The sequence below is a fragment of the Mustela nigripes genome, chromosome 6 (genome assembly GCF_022355385.1).
Source record: "Mustela nigripes isolate SB6536 chromosome 6, MUSNIG.SB6536, whole genome shotgun sequence".
In the NCBI taxonomy this organism is placed as follows: Eukaryota; Metazoa; Chordata; class Mammalia; order Carnivora; family Mustelidae; genus Mustela; species Mustela nigripes.
Window position 1 is genome coordinate 41,839,561 of NC_081562.1, and position 21,500 is coordinate 41,861,060.

At 35.1% G+C, this 21,500-nt stretch overlaps 1 protein-coding gene and 1 non-coding gene across 10 annotated transcripts in view; one reads left to right on the plus strand and one right to left on the minus strand.

The window, feature by feature from the left end:
• The window catches only part of OSBPL8 (oxysterol binding protein like 8), a 154,415-nt gene that overhangs the window by 103,861 nt on the left and 29,054 nt on the right, over positions 1-21,500 (plus strand). For all 9 annotated transcript variants that reach the window (XM_059402420.1, XM_059402424.1, XM_059402426.1 and 6 more), the window contains 6 exons: positions 3,951-4,021; positions 10,771-10,848; positions 12,566-12,667; positions 15,132-15,335; positions 17,189-17,273; positions 19,395-19,566. In XM_059402420.1, the coding sequence (XP_059258403.1) occupies positions 3,951-4,021; positions 10,771-10,848; positions 12,566-12,667; positions 15,132-15,335; positions 17,189-17,273; positions 19,395-19,566 (712 nt within the window). The remainder of the gene's footprint in view (positions 1-3,950; positions 4,022-10,770; positions 10,849-12,565; positions 12,668-15,131; positions 15,336-17,188; positions 17,274-19,394; positions 19,567-21,500) is intronic.
• On the minus strand, positions 1,299-1,402 carry LOC132020981 (U6 spliceosomal RNA). Its single transcript, XR_009405171.1, has one exon. It is a non-coding gene; the product is annotated as a U6 spliceosomal RNA (small nuclear RNA).

The following is a 21,500-nucleotide window of genomic DNA, read 5'->3' on the forward strand; positions in this document are numbered from 1 at the left end:
GGACTTGGTGTTAATTTATTTAGGGATAATATTCCATTGGGTTAGTGGGAGGAAGTATTACTATACTACTTAAAAATATTTTTACGGTGACAGATATAGGGAGGACTTTCTTAAGACCAAAAAGCACTAATCTTTAAAGAATGATATGGCTTAAATTTGACTACCTTAAAATTAAGAGTGGTTTATTTAAAAAAACGCAGGTAATAAAAAGACAAGAATAGGGAATTATTTGTACCATATAGCTGGCAAGGGTCCTGGAATACATCAAAAATTCCTATATAAATCAATAAGAAAAAGACAATATATTTATTTATATTTTAATGCAAAAAGGATTGGGACATCTGGGTGGTTCAGTCAGTTAAGCATCTGTCTCCTGGTTTTGGCTCAGGTCATGATCTCATGGGTCGTGGGATTGAGCCTCTTGTCAGGCTCCACGCTCAGTGGAGAGCCTGCTTGAAGATTCTCTCCCTCTCACCCCCCCCCCCACCCCGGGTGTGTAAGCGCATGCATGTGTGCACTCTCTCAAATAAATAAATATTTAAGAAAAATAAATGCACAAAGGATCTGAGAAGGTCCTCCACAAAGAGAATGTTAAAATGGCTAATTAACGTGAGAAAGTGCTCAACATCATTAATAGTCAAGGACATGCAAACTAGAACCTCATTATACCATTGTTATACGCACCCCACAAATTAGCAGAAATATTAAAAACTTGTCAATATTGATGTTACCATGAATATGGAGAAAGGAGAACTCTTACATACTATTAGTAGAAAAGTAAACAATTTGGTATCCTCAAAGTTGAAGATACACATATAGTATAACCCAGGAATTCTAGAATTTAGTGAAAAGACATGGCTTTTTTCACTCAATATTGTGTCTGTTGTTTTCTGTAGTAGTAATTGGTTCCTTTAATTACTACTACATTGCTGTATAACATTGCATTGTGCAAATATATTCACTTATTCAACTCTTTTTTATTTTATTTCTTTTCAGCCTAACAGTATTCATTGTTTTTCCACCACACCCAGTACTCCATGCAATCCGTGCCCTCTCTAATACCCACCACCTGGCTCCCCCAACCTCCCACCCCCTGCCCCTTCAAAACCCTCAGATTGTTTTTCAGAGTGTATAGTCTCTATGGTTCACCTCCCCTTCCAATTTCCCTCAGCTCCCTTCTCCTCTCCATCTCCCTTTGTCCTCCATGTTATTTGTTATGCTCCACAAATAAGTGAAACCATATGATAATTGACTCTCTCTGCTTGACTTATTTCACTCAGCATCTCTTCTAGTCCCGTCCACGAATGGAACACCTCACGAATTTGTGTGTCATCCTTGCGCAGAGGCCATGCTAATCTCTGTATCGTTCCAATTTTAGTATATGTGCTACCGAAGCAAGCACCACTTATTCAGCTCTTAATAACCATTTGAGTTGGTCTCAGACTTTGGCTATTATGAAGAAAGCTGCTATGAACATTTTCGTATCTTATTTTGATGAATATACCCAACCATTTCTATTGGGTATATCTAGGATTAGAGTTGCTTTGTGTTAGAATATCCATAAATTCTGCTTTAGTATGTACTTTCAAACAGTTTTCCAAAGTGGTTATGCCCCATTATATTCTTACCAGTAGTGAATAGAGATCCAGTTGCTCCACATTCTCATCTGTACATGGAAGGTAGTATCCCTTTAATTTTAGCCATTTTGATGGGGTATAGGTTTCTGTATCATTAAGGCAGTGGGGAGGATAGTAGGAAGAGAATTTACTACCTAAAATCACTAACAAGCAAACTTGGTAAAAAGTTATGATCTGAAACTGCTTTGCATTATTAATAATGGTCAATAATGTGTTACAGGCTTCAGAATTTTGTCTATAAAGACCACTTTTTTAAAAAAGTAATTTTTATCTCCCACACATGATAGAAAATAATAATTTATTAATATTAAGAATGGGTGGCTAGCTCAGTTGGTCACACATCTGCCTTTGTCTCAGGTTATGATCCCAGGGTTCTGGGATCAAGCTCCACATCGGGCTACCTGCTCTGTGGGGAGCCTGCTTCTCCTTCTCCCTATGCCACTCCTCCTGCTTGTGTTAGCTCTGTCTCTCTCTGTCAAGTAAATACATAAAATCTTAAAAAAAAAAAAGATAATAAGATTCTCTTGCCCTCTCCCTCTGCCCCCCGCCCCCATTCTCACACTTGCTCTCTCTCCAATAAACAAATCTGAAAAAAGAATTACTTATTATAAAATATTACTACTTTGAATAAATATTTTAGAATTTTTCAACTGAATTAGGTAACTTTGGTTTGCTTTATACTAAAGTCTAAAATTTTGATAAGTTATTTAAAATTTCATGTTACATTTATGGAATAGTTTAATTTCCCCCTAGTATTGGGATTAAGTGTTCGTCCTTACTGCAGTTGGGGAGTAGGGGAAAATACTTCCTTCTTAGTATTACAGAAACCAATTCAATAAAATCTCTGGATTAGGAAATTGGAATGGATTTGTTTTTAGCTAATATAAGCGAAATAGAGAAAAAAGTTATAATTAATATGTTAGAAATGATTTTTTAAATGCTTCAGGCTGGTGCTGATGATTTTTTTAAGTGCTACTTTATGAATAATGATGTATGTATTTTTAATATAGGCTTTTGTTGGACTTAGAACAAATGATTATAGGGAAGAGTTAATAATACTTGCCTTTAAAAGTAGAAGGAACAGGGGCACCTGGGTGGCTCAATGGGGTAAGCGTCTGCCTTCGGCTCAGGTCATGATCTCAGGGTACTGGGATCGAGCCCCACATCGGGCTCTCTGCTCCGCAGGGAGCCTGCTTCCTCCTCTCTCTCTGCCTGCCTCTCTACCTACTTGTGATCTCTATCTGTCAAATAATTAAATCTTTTAAATAAATAAATAAAAGTAGAAGGAACATCTTTAAATTGAATACTGCTCCTTTTATACCTGCCACACAAATTTCAGTGTTAACATTTCTCTAATTGTACTGTTAATAACATTAATCTGCTCATTGCTTTTGGCATACTGTTATGTTAATATGTTACATAATTGCAGGGATCCCTGCATGTTCATCCTTGTGCATTTATGTATTTTAGATTCATCCTTTTAGAATTTGTATGTAGTAGTTAGTACCAGTGATCATCTTAAGAGTCAACATGAATTGAACATATACTGTGTGGAAAATAGTATGCTAAATGCTCTCTAATGGATCCTCATTTAATTCTCACAATAAACACATTGTTAGGTTTTTTTAAGTCTGTCCCTCAGTCTAGGTTGATTTTCCTCTAGTCTTTTATCACAAGTTGTAGAATTGTTTCCAATTTGGCAAGAGGTGTTAAAAGATGCTGGGTTGGCTCTTTCAGTTAGGATTGTTCATTAGAAAAGAGTTCACTAGAGGGTAGCATGGGTGGCTCAGTCAGTTGAGCAACCAACCGACTTGGTTTCAGCTCAGGTCTTGATCTCAGGGTCCTGAGATCGAGCCCCTTCCACGTCGGGCTCTGCAGTCAGTTGGGGAGTCTGCTTCTCTTTCTCTCTGTCTGTCTCTTGCTCTCAAAATAAATTTAAAAATCTTAAAAAAAAAAAAAAAGTTCACTAGAATAAAAGCTCCATGAGACCTGTGTTCATGCAGAGTGCTCTAGGAGCACAGAAAAGAGGTATTTAGCTTCATGTTGATGGGTTCAGTTAATAATTAATTAATTATTATCAGTTATCAGATAACAATTATCAGTTAATAATTAACAAGCCTTACTTTATTCTAAAGAGTTATTATACTACATATGATCCCTTAAAAGTATTTCAAACTGTAATTAGTCTAGGCTTTTTATACCAATATACATCAAATACAATGTATATTTGAAATTGGATGACTTATATGCATTTTCTTCTTAATGCCTGAATGCTGTATAATAATACTAAAATAATAACAATGTTTTTTAAAGGTTTTGAAAGAGGAAAGGAAGACATTTCTCAAAATAAAGATGAATCTTCACTTTCTATGTCGAAGAGCAAGGTAAGAATGTGTTATTCCCAAATATATGATTATGACATTTTTCTAAAATTTAAGAAGAAGAACTAACAATAAAATTATTTCAGATTTTCAGGGTATGTTTTTATGTTGGTATATCTAAATCATGCAGTGTATATGAAGAAAGGAAAGTTCCACTGGGGTTGATGTTGATCCTCTTGGTTACTTGGAAATACAGCCTATTGGTAACCAGTGTGTTCTCTCCAGAGTTATACTGCAAGAAGTTTTTGGTTGTGGAATCAAAGTTCAGTGACTGTCAGAAAATTCTATTTATTAAGCTAGTAAATTCTCTGCTTTTCTTAACTACTGAGAGCTATTATTAAACACCCCTTTCTTAGCAAAATAGAAGTGGGCATATGTGTGACAAACAGAACATGAAAAAACCCTACATTTTGGTTTCCATTCATGACAGTGGTTGAGAAGGGTCCATGACTTTCTTTTGATGTATAATTTTACCCAAATTTTATCCAGACTTTTCAAGTATTCATTACTTAAATATCTATCATATGTGTAAAAGTACTTAGAAGTTTTCATAGTACTTCATATATATATATATATATATATATATACACATATATATATATAGTACTTCATATATATATACATATATATATGTGTGTGTGTGTGTGTATATATATATGAAATTCCTTGATCATTTTATGGGATATGTAATTAAAGAGAAAATAATTTATCTGGAGTCTTCAGTAGCTAGACATATAATGAAATTTATAGAATTTTTAAAACCTATTTTCAAGCAGTTAATACCAGAGTTGGTGAATATATGGTATAACAGTATTCCTACTCAGAAGTCTAAATACTTAAACCCCACACTTACATATCAGAGCCACCTATATGTAGTCCCTAAATTGGGGGGAGGGGGAGAGGGAGGGCAGGGAGCCTCCCAAAAAGAAAATTTACATACCTTAACGAAGCAGGGTGGAGAAAGGAAAAAAAGTAGGCTTTAGAAATGTACTTCTAATAATGCCAATCATATTTGACTCTTTAAATTAACAAAAATCAAATGAAATTAGAACTTTAGTTCCTCATTTACACTAGCCACATCTCAAGGGATCAGTAGCCACCACATATGCCATTTCTGTCTTTCAGAAAGCTCTGCTGGACAGCACTGCTTTAAAGTCAAAAAAGCAAGTTTGAATCTTGATTCGTATACATTACCTGTGACTTCTTGGATACTAATTACAGTGATTTTAATAGCTATTTTATTTTAAGAGCTTACTATGTATCTCCTTAACTCATAACAGTATTAGAAGATAGTAGGTATTATTGGCCCCATTTTCTAGTGAACAAACTGAAGCTTAGAGAAATTAAATAAGGGTTAGAGTAGTAAAGCTGGGATTCAAAATGGCTTCAGTTTTCTTATCTGTACAAAGGAGATAAGGTCCTTGTCCCAGATTATGATACTGCAACTGCCTGACAGAGTACCTGGTTAATAGTAGGTATTTGAGAATTCATCTTCTTTCTTTGAATAAGAATTACAGTGGGGGACACATGGTTGGCTTAGTTGGTAGAGCATGTGACTTTTGATCTGGATCCTGAGTTCAGGCCCCACATTGAACACAGAGTTTATTTAAAAGGGGGGGATTATAGTAAATGAGTGGGATTCTTAACATGGTAACTAGTGTAAGTAAAATTGTACTTAAATCCTGATATTTTCCAATAGTTGAAACCTATCGATTCTGCCTTAACTTAGATTTAATCCTTGTTTATTCTGTTAGCTGAAGAGATGCATAGTCACCTGTTTGTCCTTAAATATTCTAACACAAAACCCACTCTTGTTTTTCATGACAATCCTAAAATTTACACATTTATCATTAAGCCACATTCTCATGGAATTCTGATCATGTTAACTGTACTTAAGTAACTTCAGGAAACAGAGTTTTGTTACTTCTTCTATAATCAGTGTGCACAACTGAGACCATCATAATTTAACCTTATATTTTTCTGAATTTGATGCAAAAAGTATTAATACTGCCATTTTGGTCATAGGATTTGGGTTATTTCTTAAAATATATGAATACACTTCCCCCCCCATTTTTAAAAAATAAAGGCAGTTTCTATTTCTCATGCATCTTTTAAGTGATTGAATTGGAAAAGTCAGTTAATCAGATCTGTCCCATCTTGCTGTTAGCATTTTTAAATGAATTTTTAGTAGTCCATCTCAACAAAAGGAATTACCAGCCTGGGTAATGTATTTAGTGGGATAAAAGTAATCCTGTTATAAGGATAGTGGTTTTTGAGCCCAGATCTATTTATTGACTTGATTATCCAGTCATACATACATCTGCTTATCTATAGGGATGCTAAATGTCTATTACTTGCTATAAAAATATATTTACCTGGATATTTAAGAAACCCTCCAAATCAGGATATCTGAACTAGTCATATTGACATTATTATTATCCCTTATATCTGTAGTATTTTAAGTTTTCAAAGCAAGAGGAAAGTATTCTTATATGTTAATGTTTCATTTATTTAAAGGTCAGATTTTTAACAGCACTTTTCCTCTATAGTCACAAACCTGAAACACAATATATACCAAGTAGTATGTTAAACATATCATGCACACTACCTCATTTAACCCTCAAAGCAACCCTACAATAGGAATATCCTGATTTTACAAACAAGGAAACTAAGACTGAAAGAGATTGAATAACCTGAAGTCACACAGCCCTTAAGAGAACAATATTACAAGCGGGGAGGGGATGAAAAGAAAGAAGGGAAAAGAAACTATAACATACTGAGCATTCTAAGGCCATTTAATGAAGAAACAAACGATACTGTACATTAAACCCTGTGGTCATCATTAAGATAGTGTTCAGTTAAGGGTTTGGTTTGGTTTGGTTTGGTTTTGGGTTTTTTTTTTCTTAATTTTATTAATTTTTTTTTAAAGATTTTTAAAATAATTTTAGTTTGGGTTGTTTTATTTTTATTGTTTCTTTTTTTTTTTTTTAAGATTTTATTTATTTATTTGACAGAGATCACAAGTAGGTAGAGAGGCAGGCGGCAGGGCAGAGGGGTGGGCAGGCGGGAAGCAGGCTCCCTCCTAAGCGGAGAGCCCGATGCAGGGCTCAATCCCAGGACCCTGGGATCATGTCCGGAGCCAAGGTAAAGGCTTTAATTCACTAAGCCACCCAGGCACCCCAAGGTTATTTTTCCTTTAAAGATTTCATTTATTTATTTGACAGACAAAGATCACAGGTAGGCAGAGAGGCAGGCAGAGAGAGAGAGATTGGAAGGGAAGCAGGCTCCATGCTGAGCAGAGAGCCCAGTGCTGCGGGGCTCAATCCCAGGATCCTGGGATCATGACCTGAGCCGAAGGCAGAGGCTTAACCCACTGAGCCACCCAGGCGCCCCCAATTAAGATATTAAAAGAAGGACAAATTAGTTTTAATAAAATGTTTCCAACAAAAATAGTTTGAGTTTTGTTATTTAAAAGGAAACCTGTTGATCCTGAAAACTTAGGTATAGTGTATTTAAAAAACTTGTAAAACTTGGTCAGTGGGGTTTTTTATTGTTGTTGTTGTTGTTGTTTCCCTAGAACTGCCTACAAAGAATGGCAAGGATTCCTTGAAATATGTGTTCTCTAAAATTTGCCAAGCTCACATGGACCTCCCTTCTGGCCTGCTGGTGCTTTATATACTAGAATCTTTTAGGAATCACCAAGCCAGATTATATCATGTGAGGGAAGCATTTCCTGTTATTCATGAAGATAAATCTTAAATTTGAGTCTGGCTAAAATTCTGTGTGAATAGTTTTAAAAGGTGAGAAATCATTACAGTGAAATGGCTAAGAGCATGAGAATTAGGTAGACCAGGGTACAAATCCCAGTTCATCTACTTACTGGCTCTGTGACTAATTGGTTAGTCTTGGTTTTCTTATTAGCAAAAGGGAGATACTGTTACTATCTCATAGGATTGCTTTAAGGTTATATGATGTAGTGCAATGAGGTAGTGCACATGAAGTGTTTAAAAAGGTTCTTGGTAAAGAATAAGCACCCATTACTTTCCATTAGTGTTTATTCTTCATTTACTAGTGTCTAAGAAGTACATTTCCTATTAAGTTGTGAGAAATAGAAATCATCCTGTTCTGATGGTAGCTATGCTATCTTTAAGGTTCTTGGGGGCAAGGAGAAGACAGACCCCATTTGGGATTGAGCAACTTTATAAATTTGTTTTGGTATCACAATCAGTGCCATTGCCATGAGAGTAAGTAGTATGATGCTTCAAGTTCAGTTCTCAAGGGAGTGACTTCAACAAAAATTTAATTGGGTTGATCCCCACCTTCTGCATTAAGCATAGTTTGCAGTTCCCTTCTATCTAGTGCAGCCAGTTATTGTCATCATCACCATAATAACCCGTATATTTTTTTAATTCAGTAACATTTTAATTTTTTTTCAGTATTTCCTTATTTGCTCTCTAAAAAAAATTTTTATTAACATATAATATATTATTAGCCCCAGGGATACAGGTCTGTGAATCGCCAGGTTTACAGTTCACAGCACTCACCATAGCACATACCTTCCTCAATATCCATAACCCAGCCATCCTCTCCCTACCTCCCCCGAACCCTCAGCTTGTTTTGTGAGATTAAGAGTCTCTTATGGTGGGCGCCTGGGTGGCTCAGTGGGTTAAGCCGCTGCCTTCGGCTCAGGTCATGATCTCAGGGTCCTGGGATCGAGTCCCACATCGGGCTCTCTGCTCAGCAGGGAGCCTGCTTCCTCCTCTCTCTCTCTGCTTGCCTCTCTGCCTACTTGTGCTCTCTCTCTCTCTCTCTGTCAAATAAATAAATAAATAAAAATCTTTAAAAAAAAAAAAAGTCTCTTATGGTTTGTCTCCCTCCCGATCCCACCTTGTTCCATTTATTCCTTTCCTACCCCCCAGACACCCCACGTTGCCTTTCAACTTCCTTGTATCAGTTTTTGGTTTTGTTTTTAAAGATTTTATTTATTTATTTGTCAGAGAGAGAGAGAGAAAGCAAGCACAAGCAAGGGGAGCATCAGGCAGAGCAGGCATTGGGAGAAGCAGGCTTCCTGCTGAGCAAGGAGCCGGGTGTAGGGCTCAATTCCGTGACCCCGGGATCTGAGCCAAAGGCTGACGCTTAACTAACTGAGCCACCCAGATGCCCCAATAACCCGTATTTTGTATCGAGTAACAGAGGTGTTTTTTCAGAGAGGTAAAAAAAAAAAATGAGTTCCAAATGCTAGTTTAGTTTTTATTTTATTAATTCATCAGATATTTAGTGAGCCCTTTCTTTTCCCCAGGTGATAGCTAGGTACCATTGGTGAATAAGTATGGTCCCTGCCTTCATGGCTCTTAAAATTGAGTGAGGGAATTTATACCCAGCATTTTGTTATATATAATCACACCTAGTGCTTTGCAGGTGTAACCATTCAGCATTTGAAAGCCACCATTTGGATCAAGCCCCATGTACTTTTTTGGCCCCAAGAGTCATGCTAAGAACTTTAAATACCCTCTTCTCTGTCTAATAATAGATAAAACAGTAGATAAAAATGAAAATCATAGGACACATGACACTAAACATGTTTAATTTTATTGTCTAAGATTTACAAAAGCAACTTTCACATTTATGCTCTTTTACTCTGGTGAGAGAATGTAGTCTCTTCAAAAGAGTGCTATATTAGGAGACCTACATTCTGGTCCCTGTAACATTATTGTTAGTTTAGAAAATCACCTGTAGAACCTCCCTTTCACAATTTGTAAAATGGAGATAAAATCACTGTTATGCCTATTCAAGATTGATTTCTTAATCTGAGAGAGGGAGAGAGAGTAATAGTGCACCTATGGGGAGGGGTGGAGAGAGAGGACTGAACTCCATTAAGTGCTGACCCCAATGTGAGTCTCGATCATCTCACACCCTGAGGTCATAACCTGAGCCAAAATCAATCAGCTGCTTAATTGACTGAGCCACCCAGGCGCCTCTATTTGTCAAGGTTCTTATGAAGATCAAATAAAAATAAGTATAAGCAAAGTCGGAAAACAAGTTTAAGACAATAATACTTTAGGGACACTGGACAGGCAGAAAGAAGTAGATACTAGGAATACTGGTTTTTAAACACTACAAATTTACAAATTAGATGGTGTTTAAATACTAAATTCTGATGATATATGAGTACCAGTAGGGCAATGTGTGCCATAACTTGCTAGAATGTACATTTATTTAGAATATTTTAACTGTTAAGAAATTACGTTACTTTGGATACTTTTGTTCTAAAAAGAATAAATAATTGCATATGTGTCTTAGAAATATTCTGGAAAATGAAATGCAAAAATTACAAATGGTCTTATTTAACCTCACATGTAGATTAATTTATTGATTAGGGTTTGTTGGTTTTTTTTTTTTTAAGTTTTTATTTATTTATTTATTTGTTTAAGTAATCTCTACATCCAACATGAGGCTTGCAGTCACAGCCCCAAAATCAAGAATTGCATCCTTTTCTGACTGAGCCAACCAAGCATTCCCGATTAGTGTTTATTTTGTGCTTTTGTGGATTTAACATGGATTACTTTTAAACTGAAGCTAGCTATCTATATAGAGAAAATTGACATTTGAAAATTTATTTTAGCCTAAATCACAGCTATAAATGGGAAGAATTCACAAACATAGCTTTAACATTAATTTTTATATTCTGTATGTATAAAATAAGTGAAGGTTTGATTATGATTTCTCTTTTGTTTATTTCTATGTGATTTCAGTCTGAATCTAAACTTTATAATGGCTCAGAGAAGGATAGTTCTGCTTCAAGCAAGCTCACAAAAAAAGAATCCCTCAAGGTTTGTTTCCAGTTATTTCATAAATAACATTATGCTTTCCATGTGCTTTTGAAAATGGGCTAACAAGATAAATATGTGTCTCCTAAGGAAAGAAAAATAGTATCCAGACAGGCACACGTAAAGAATGTTAATATTTGTATGGCACACTGGAGTCAACAGAGGAGCCTACTTGATGACTGTCCAGGGCTGCCTCGGGCCTCAACTGGTCATGCCTTTGGCTGAGGACTGGATAGCTCTGCACAGTTATACCTAGTTAGGCACATCACTGTGTTGTAGAACGTGTAATGGGAGGCTCTAGTGCTTTTTGAAATTCAAGTTTACTAACTGCAGGGTTATGGGCTGAATTTGACCCACAGGTAGATATATTTTAATCTATACAATGTTCTAAAAATTTGAGGTTACAAATACAAGTTCAGCTTTCCAACCTCTCTTTAAGAAATACGGCCTTGGGCTTGCCTTCCAGTACGGCCACAGATCCTGAATCTTCAGCAATACATGCTTTCTCTTTGACTCTGATCCCTGCATGGTCTATTTTACCCCTTTTTTTCTTATATCTGATCCTGGATGCATTTGTGTTTACAATCCCATATTAAATCAACTGTTATTCAGATATGCATATTAATAAAGACTAAAAGTTTGAAGTTTTTTGGCTGTAGAATTATTTAAAATTTTTTAGATGTATATAGTCATTAAGTACAACTAGGAATGTTTTATAGCTAAAAGAAATTATCACTGATAGTTTATCACCACTCTTCTCCCATCCGTATAATAACAAAGTAATAATAAGACTGTATTAATCCAGTGCAGCCTTCCCAGATTATCTGAGAGGTAATTTATGAACGTATTTTGATATTTTGAATAAATTAATATCATTTTATGATTTCTTAATTATTTATTTTTCATATTAGGCAAACAAAATTGCCAGTTGAAAACAAGTGCAGCATTGTTTGTAATATGAAAAAACTGATAACAGAGTGGATTTCCATCAGTAAGAGAACTTTAAGAAAAATTATAGAAGCAGTTAGTATGATGGTTAAGAGCATGTCCTTTAAAGCCAGTCTGCCTTTGATGAGTCGTGCCTCCATGACTTACTAGCTGTGTGATCCTGGGCAAATTACTGTTTGTGCCGCAGTTTTCTTATCTGTAAAATAAGGATAATAATTGTCTTAGTTTCTGGGGTTATTGTGAAGATTAAATGAGATGGTACTTGTGAAGTGCTTAGAACAGTAAACTGGTATGCAGAATGTGTCCAGTAAACATTAGCTCTTACTGTTTTTTTCATACTACGAAGCTTATGTGTCAATTAAATGAATGAGGTAGGCATGGAGATGCTCCAAAAAATATTGAATAGGAGAACTTTAAAAAAAAAAAAAAAAGCTTAAAAAAACAAAGCCACGAAAGCTGTGTATTTCTTTAGATTATATACATAGAAAAAAACCTGAAAAGATAGTGTTTTCCAGAACTGTTAATAGTGGTCAATTCTGGGTCTTGGAATAGGATAGGGTATAGTAAAGACAGCTAAATGAAATAAAAATTCCTACCAGCTCTTAAAATTCCTACCAGCTCTTAAAAAGTGTTTTTTTTTTTATCCTAAGAAGCTAGAATTCTAAAACAGGTTTAGAATCTTATATTCTACATGTTATAGACCTAAAAATTTTGGAAAGAAATTGCCCATTTCTAATGAATTTTTAATTTTTCTATTATTTGTGTAAAATAGGTGCAAAAGAAAAATTACCGAGAAGAAAAGAAAAGAGCCACAAAGGAGTTACTCAGTACAATCACAGATCCTTCTGTTATTGTTATGGCTGATTGGTTGAAGGTCAGTTTGCATTGAAGCTTGAATTCAAATTGCTGGATGTTTACCTACTGGAATAGGAAAGCCCAGAGTGCACCTAAAGCCTTCAAGACAAAAACAACTCCTGGGATGATTGTTTATCACTGGCAACCTATTAATTGTATCCCAGAGGTTCTATGTTCCAGTCTTAATGGGGAGAAGGAAACTTAACGTTGTCTGTCTTGAAATAACATAAATATAGATAGCAGTTCTTTTTAAAAGGCTTTTTAGTTTGTGTGATATTATACAGTCTAAAGAAATATTTTGCTGTTCAGACTGTCATTTAGTATTATTGTAGACTTGGTATATGCATTATTGAGAAGATATGAAATAAAGTTAATGTAAAAGTCATCATTCGGAAAGGATTAATTTTTAGAAAAACATGCATATTGATGTTTCCATACCTTATTTTGGCCTCTGGTTATTTCCACTTACTTTTATTTCCATTTTTTCCCCCACTATCCTCCTTCTCATTCTTACCTGAAGAATATTCAGTTGGAATCTTTTAGACTAATGCTGAGTTTAAGAATGATCTTGTTCAGGGGCACCTGGGTGGCTCAGTGGGTTAAGCCGCTGCCTTCGGCTCAGGTCATGATCTCAGGGTCCTGGGATCAAGTCCCGCATCGGGCTCTCTGCTCAGTGGGGAGCCTGCTTCCTCCTCTCTCTCTCTCTGCCTGCCTCTCCATCTACTTGTGATTTCTGTCAAATAAATAAATAAAATCTTTAAAAAAAAAAAAAAAAAAAAAAAAAAAAGAATGATCTTGTTCAGACTCTGACTCCTAGGAAATTTAGTACCTGACCTTAATCTAAAAATCACCCCAGCCCTGAAAGTTTTCCACTCTCCCAAAGAGTTGGTTGAACCTCCAACATAAAATTGTTAGATCTTTTGTGGAAGTTCTCTGATTAAAACGGGAACCTAATGATAGTTTTCTTGTTAGTTCAGATAGAACTAGGGTTTTCTTCAGTGTTGTGCTGAAAACACATTCTGACTTACTTTGACTCTACTTAGAAGTCTTTAGGCTCCATGTCTCACTTGGGTTTTCAGAGCTAAACTTCTTTCTCTTGTCTTCTGACATTGGATTCCTACAGCTAATCCCCTAGAAGTCTCCAACACATCCCCTGCCTGACTTTCTAAATCATACCTTCATTTTTATATTTGCCATCCATGTTCTATTGTCACATGTCCCAGATCCAGAATGTTATCTTAGGATAACTGTTTTGCTTTTCTTGTCTTTTCATTTCTTTTACATAAGCACATACTTTTCTCAAAGATACTTTCTTTTTTCTTCATTCCTGGCTCAAAACTCCCACTCACTAATTTTTCTTCTTTACAATTACTGTGGTATGCCTATTTCAGGGTTAGGGAGTCCTATATTTATTTCATAATTCATAACAGTGTGTGGAGAGAGCAGATGTTTTACAGTAAATAAAAATGAAGATAATTACTAGTTTTTATACTAAATATATTAGCATTCTTTTCAGTATTGTGAATTCAGTGACTTGCATAGAAACATTTTAATGGATGACAGAAATAGGAATTGATAGGAGAAACAGTTATAGACCTGTTATTGACATAACATTAAACCCTGGGATGAGGAACATTTTGAGACTGGAGAGATTCAGGTAACTGTATTTTTAAATTCCCCCAAGAACTTAAATGGCCTACTTTAAGTAATTACTAAGAACAAAGTAATTTAGAGAAGGTAATTTTAGGGTTGCAAGAGAGTTCTTCCTTCTTCCTACCACTCTGAATATTTAGGGAATAAATGCCTGGTGTTTGTGCTAGCAGTGATTTCAGCACTGTTGATATAGTGTGTGTGTTGGATGGGGGGGATCTTAAAAGGTGGAATAATCTTGGGATGCCTGGGTGGCTCAGTCAGTTAAGTGGCTGCCTTGGACTCAGGTCATGATCCCATAGTCCTGGGGTCAAGTCCCACCTCGGGCTCCCTGCTAAGCTGGGAGCCTGCTTCACACTCTGCTTGCTGCTCCCCCTGCTTGTTTGCACAGGCGCACACACTCTCCTTCTCTCTCTCTCTAACAAATAAATAAAAATCTTTTTTAAAAAGGTGGAATTTTCTTATACTCTCACAGATAAAGTTACAATAGCTGCTAATAAGAGGAGAATCTCGGTACTAGGAAAGTGTGTTTTAATGGCTCCTAAGCTGGCCCGGAGGGTTAGGAAAACCATTCTACTTGACATTATTTTGAAACTCTTAACTAGTCTCTGGCTAGGCTTTTAGTTACTCAGAGGCAGGAGCCATGCTATTTTTACCTTTGTGTGCAGGTAATAGCTTACCATCTAGTAGCTTAAAAAAAATCTACTGAATCTAAAGTGTATGTTTTGTGGAAATTTTAGATTAAAACATCCTATTTGCTATTACTGAGTTTTTATATTGCAGAGCAAAAAGAAAAAGAGCTTTATTTCCTAAATAAACTTATCTTTCTGTAGATTCGTGGTACTCTAAAGAGCTGGACCAAGTTGTGGTGTGTTTTGAAACCCGGTGTGCTACTGATTTATAAAACCCAGAAAAATGGTCAGTGGGTAGGAACAGTCCTTCTGAATGCCTGTGAAATCATTGAACGTCCATCAAAAAAGGATGGCTTTTGTTTCAAACTTTTTCATCCTTTGGAGCAGTCTATTTGGGCAGTGAAGGTAAGTAAGCATTTGTTACCTAGTGAAAGGTAAAGATGATAACCTGTGAGTTTCAAAATGGAGATAAATCAATCTGACCTCTGCCAGGACATCTAAATTTGCTTGTTTTTAAATGCATTATTCCTCTTTTTATCTCTACCCACGATGAACTGTGTACACCAAAAGGCTTTGTTTTCCTTTATGATCTAACTTAAAAATGCACTACATGCTAATAAAATAAATGGATTTAGTTCAAATTTTGACAAAGCAACCGTTTTAGTTTCTAAAAAGGTCAATTTTACATAAATAAAGGGTTTGGGGGAAGCCACCTAATTGAGACTTAGGGTTAAACAAAAGTAACTTCAGCTTTTAAATATTTCTTGGTTTTGCTTAATTAGGCAATATATATATATACACCTATAAAATATCTGGACTTTTAAACTTTATTTCAGTAGCCTATAGTCATAGCAGGACTAAATTTAGGATTAGAGAGTTAGTTCCATTCCGGGATTAGGCATTTCCAACAGGGAAAGAATTTAACCCAAAGAAGGTCTGTTAATTATGTATCATGTCATTCTCAAGTGAAAAAAAAATAACTTTCAAAACCTTTTATGCACAGTATTTATTCTTCACTACTACTTTTAGGGATTGTAAGAGTTATAATGAATTTTTAAATTATTAAAAAATATTTTTAATGTCAAATTTATTGAATTCTCACTATTGTTGGGAGGGAGGGAAATTTGTCCATTAGATGATCATCAGAACATTTCCACAAGCAAAATATGCTTAGGACATGGTTTAAACAGCTTTAAAGTCATTATCCTATGATAAGGTAGAAGTAATATTTATCAGTTCTTACTTTGTATAAGGAACTCTTAAGCACTTTTGTGGACTCTTAAAAATTCTCATACCTAAGCATGTTGTAATTTTCTGTTACCCATGTAAAGAGATTGAGGCCTAAATAGGTTATTTAAGTAATTTTTCTAGCATGGAACCAAGCTCAAAACCCAAGCAGTGTGACTGGATCCTACTCTCTGCTGGTTCTAGGAGCTGGCCTATAAAATATAAAGCTATTTGAAAATAACCAAGTGGTATAACAGGACTTCTTAAAATTATACTGACTTTTTATTTTTTTGTTTTTTTCATTTTGAATATATATCTTCTTTATGTTTATGCTTCTCAAATTCATTTTATTCTTTTATCTTACAGCTTAAAATTATGGTTTGTCTGTCAAAATTATACTATTCTATCCTCAGATTTTCTTTCCAGGGAAGAACGGGGTTCATCTGAGGTTAGCCTTAGTGATACTAATTACTATAGAGTTCTTGGTGCTGTATACTCCTAAAACAAATAACCCTGGCCAAAAAACAGCAATAACAAAATTCATTTCTTTCTGGAAAAATAAAATTAGCTTTTTTCATTGTTATTTTATAACAATTTTATAAGTTGTTGTGAAATGGAGATTTTTTTCCCTAGATCTAGTCAAAATTCTTTTTTTTTTCTTATAAATTATATTTCCAGCTTTTTTTTTAGGTCTCTAGAAATTTAATATTATTTATCTTAGTAGTATCTGTGGGATGGAAATTTCTCTTTTAAATTGAAGTTTGGTCTAGTATAATAAATTGCAGGTTTCTCTTTACTAGATGAATAAGTTAGCTATAAGTTATTCAGTTTTCTGGTAAGGAAGAATATTTTTTGAAAGAGGAGAACTTTTCTTAATACTTACCATCTGCTTTCTTAAGCATGGGATTAAGCTTGTTTGCTTTTAGGTTATAACCCATACCTATCTTAGATTGTTACAGGTAATAATGGATAATATCAAGTTGAGATTTCATAATACCTATTGTATACTGTTTATTTTATTTTGTTTTAAGGGTCCAAAAGGTGAAGCAGTTGGATCTATAACTCAGCCCTTACCTAGCAGTTACCTGATCATACGAGCTACTTCAGAGTCAGATGGTAAATACAGATTTTGATGGATTTGATTTGGGTCCTGATTTTTAAGGGTTTATTTTATATGCCACTGTGTATTTTCCTTTGGGGTTAATCGCTTTAGTATGGTATTTCAGCAGAGGTATTATAGTGATAAATTGCTTACGATACTAAAATATCATTAACCTTGTAGGCAAACAGAGAAATCTGATAGGAAGGAAGCATTGTAAAATCAAGTGACAAATGGGCAACCTGAAGTTATCTTCTTCATCCTCCATTGATGTATTAACACCTTTTGACTTTGTTAGTGTTCTTCTTGGTAACTCATTAAGTTTTATAATTTTAGAGGTATATTAAATATACTATTTGTATTTTATTATAAAAATTAGTATTTATGGGGTGCCTGGGTAGCTCAGTTGGTTGAGCGTCCAACTGTTCTAGCTTGACTGGGAGATTGAATCTTTTAAAAAAATTTTTAAAAAATTAACATTCATGTGTACCTGGGTGGCTCAGTCAGTTAAGCATCTGCCTTCGGCTTAGATCATGATGTCAGGGTCCTGGGATCAAACCCCACGTTGGGCTCCCTGCTCAGCAAGGAGTCTGTTTCTCCCTCTCCCCCAGCCTGCCAGTCCCCTTGCTTGTACTCTCTCTGTGTCAAATAAATAAATAAAATTTTTTAAATTAACATTATAACACATATACACTGTTTTGAGTTTTTTTATGTAAGAGATTCAAGTACAAACTTTGTTCTGTGCCTAGTAACTTAATACTTAATTCTTAAGACAATATGGAGAGAATAAAACTTACGTTATAGCAAAGCTAACTTTAAACCTTAATAATTGATAATGGATTTCTTCCTCACTTTAATGTTTCATAATTTAGCTTAGCCTAGAAAATCTTGTAAGTTTTCAAAGTTTACTTTACCTAATGATGATTTTTAAAATTAAAATACCATATGCACAAGCTTACATTAGGAAAAGTGTTTTACGTGACTGATATTTCCAGCACATATTAAAACATATATATACATTTTTAATAGCAACTAACAGGTTTTTTGTTTTGCTAATACAGTTCTAAATTTTAATTTTAGGGGCACCTGGGTGGCTTAGTGGGTTAAAGCCTCTGCCTTCAGCTCAGGTCATGATCCCAGGGTTCTGGGATCGAGCCCCACATCGGGCTCTCTGCTCGGCAGGGAGCCTGCTTCCCTTCCTCTCTCTGTCTGTCTCTCTGCCTACTTGTGATCTCTCTCTCTCTCTCTATCAAATAAATAAATAAAATATTTTCAAAAATAAATAAATAAATTTTAATTTTAAAAATTAGGTTATTAGTGTTTCTACTAATACCGCAGTTCATGACAATACTGTATAGGCATTTCCATGACTCAGAAATTTTCATACATGTAAGTAGAATGGATGGTAAACCTGGGGATAGACCTTTTATCAACAACAAAACATCATTTTGGTAAGTTTGTTTATTAGAAACCTAATGTCTTCAGTATATTTTATGTGCCGCCTTTGGTAGTTGCAAATTATACTACCTGTTACTGTTCTAAGATTTTAAAAATAAAGTACATTTATTTTAGATTAGGTGTACTTCTTTTTTTTAAGATTTTATTTATTTATTTGATAGAGATCACAAGTAGGCAGAGAGGCAGGCAGAGAGAGAGAGAAGGAAGCAGGCTCCCTGCGGAGCAGAGAGCCCGATGTGGGACTCCATCCCAGGACTCTGGGATCATGACCTGAGCCAAAGGCAGAGGCTTTAACCCTCTGAGCCACCCAGGTGCCCCAAGATTAGGTGTACTTTCTAATGCATCCTATATGCTGTTCATTTACCAGTGGTTACTAGATGCTTTGTCTGTAAAAAGCACTTGTTAACATTGGGGAGGATATATGCTATGGTAAGTGCTGTGAATTATCTAAGACTGATGATTCACAGACCTGTATCCCTAAAACAAATAATACATTATATGTTAAAAAAAAAAACTTATTAAAATAATCCTTGCAAGATTTTATATTCAAATTAACTTTGCCAGTTCACATTTCTCAAAGAAATAATAGTATTCTTAAAGGTTAACAGTGTTAAATTAAGATGGCTACTGGTTTTTATAGTTTCTTGATCTACACTGCATATGAATCTGTGTTCTTCTAGGAAGGTGCTGGATGGATGCTTTGGAGTTGGCTTTGAAATGTTCTAGTCTTCTTAAACGTACAATGATCAGGGAAGGAAAGGAACATGACCTGAGCATTTCATCAGAGAGTACACATGTGACTTTGTATGGCTTATTACGTGCTAACAATCTCCACAGTGGTGACAACTTTCAGTGAGTAGCTTCTGTCACTAATTTTTATGAGGGACTATGTTGTTCACTAGGTTAGTTGGTTGGCCTAGAATTTTTATAGTGTATCTGAAATTGAACTTGTCTGTTTTCTTCCCATTATATGGCTTCAGGGCTGGTTTGAAATCTTTTTAATTGCTGTTATAAGGTACAGAAAGTTATTTCCTTGATTTCAGCTAATGTGAATTAATTCACATTAATTTCTTTCCCAAATATATACCATGTCTTTGTACATGGTGTTCCCTCCATTAACAATGTTTCTAAGTCCTCCTTGCTCTTTTTTCCTGTAATAATTCTTTTCTTCAAGACCAATCTCAAATATTACATCAAATGCAAAGCCTTTATTGCTTCATGACAGTAAGGTATAATCTTATATATAATCTTCTATAGCTATTCTGTAACACTTTTTAATTTTTTTGATAATGGCACTTATTCTATCTGGTTTTTGTGGAATTCTCCTATTTTAAGTGTTTTCAAGTTAGAACTGTATCCTTTTTTTGTTTTATCCTCTGAGATAGTCATTGTAGTTAATACTAAAAAAAATATTTCCCTGTGGAACCTAACAAATACTTAGTTTGATGTTCACACAGCTTGTTGCTTTGTAGGAAAAAAAATTAGATTTCCCTTCTCCTCCCTTGTCCCAGTACTCAACTTCTGTTCTGAAACTACTTATTCTCATCAGCATTGAGGTGACTTTCCTCAAAGTTAGGAATGAATGAATGAATGTTGGGGCTTCTTCCCAAGATTTTTCCCTCAAAGCTCTTCAGCTATAAATAGCCCATTGTGTTTTTTGTTGTTTTTTTTTTTTTGAATCCCAGGTGATTTTTAAGTGCTATTATTTTGGAATCTTAAAACATCATCTTCTTCACATATTTATTCATTGAAATTTTTTGAGCCTCTTTTCTGTATAAGACATTATACATACCTTTTATATTATTCATTGCATTATAAATAGGGAGATCAGATATGACCTAAATTTGAATCCAGTACAATACTTTTTACTAGTTGTGTGATCCTGAAGAGAGTTTTTGTTTGTTTTGATTTGTTTGAAACCTAAAAATTGCCAGGCAACTGAATGATATAAATAACCAAAGGGGAGGGATGCTTCAGGGTGTTACAGGAAGAGGAGAATTTAGAGGATAGGAAGCTAACATTCAGCTAGGGAATCAGGAAACAGATTTTTACAAAGGTAGAGTCAACATAGCTATTTGTTCATTTGGCTGTATGGCAGAACATGAGCTAAGAGCTGAGGATGCAGAGAATGGGGGAATGGAGGCCTCCCTGAGATGTATAGTCTGCTTGGATGTAGGGGACAGGGAGTGGGTGAAGTTAAATATCACAAGTTTTAAGCCTGAATGACTGGTAAGATGATGGTAAAATTTTTAAAAAAGACTGTGTTGGGAGATGATAATGTGTTAAATATTGGACATGCTGAGGACGCATTGATCCCAGGATATATAGATTATATCAGCCAAGCATTTAAAAACATGGGCCTGAAGCTTATTTATGCATGCATGGGTTTGAAAATCAAATTGAAATGATGGTGAAGGCTTGAAATTGGCAAGCTTGCGAAGGAGAGAAAGGATAGAAAAAATAAAAGGGCCAAGGAAGAATAAAATATCTTAAGGATGGAACGAACTAAGAGGGATCAGAGAGCTCAAAGAGTCAAACCAAGTTACATGCAACCCAAGCACTAAGACCACTTCAAGGAAAATAATCATCAAAAATCACAGAGAAGTCACAGAAGATGAAGATAAGACAAGGCCATTGGATTTGTCAACTAAGCCATTGTTAGTGACCTTTAAGGGAACAGATTCAGTGGATTCAGGGGAGTGAAATCCAGACCATGAAAATCAAGGAGAGAGTAGGTGGTAAGAAAATAGGGACAGAATTTGAGACTACATTTTTTAAATACATGA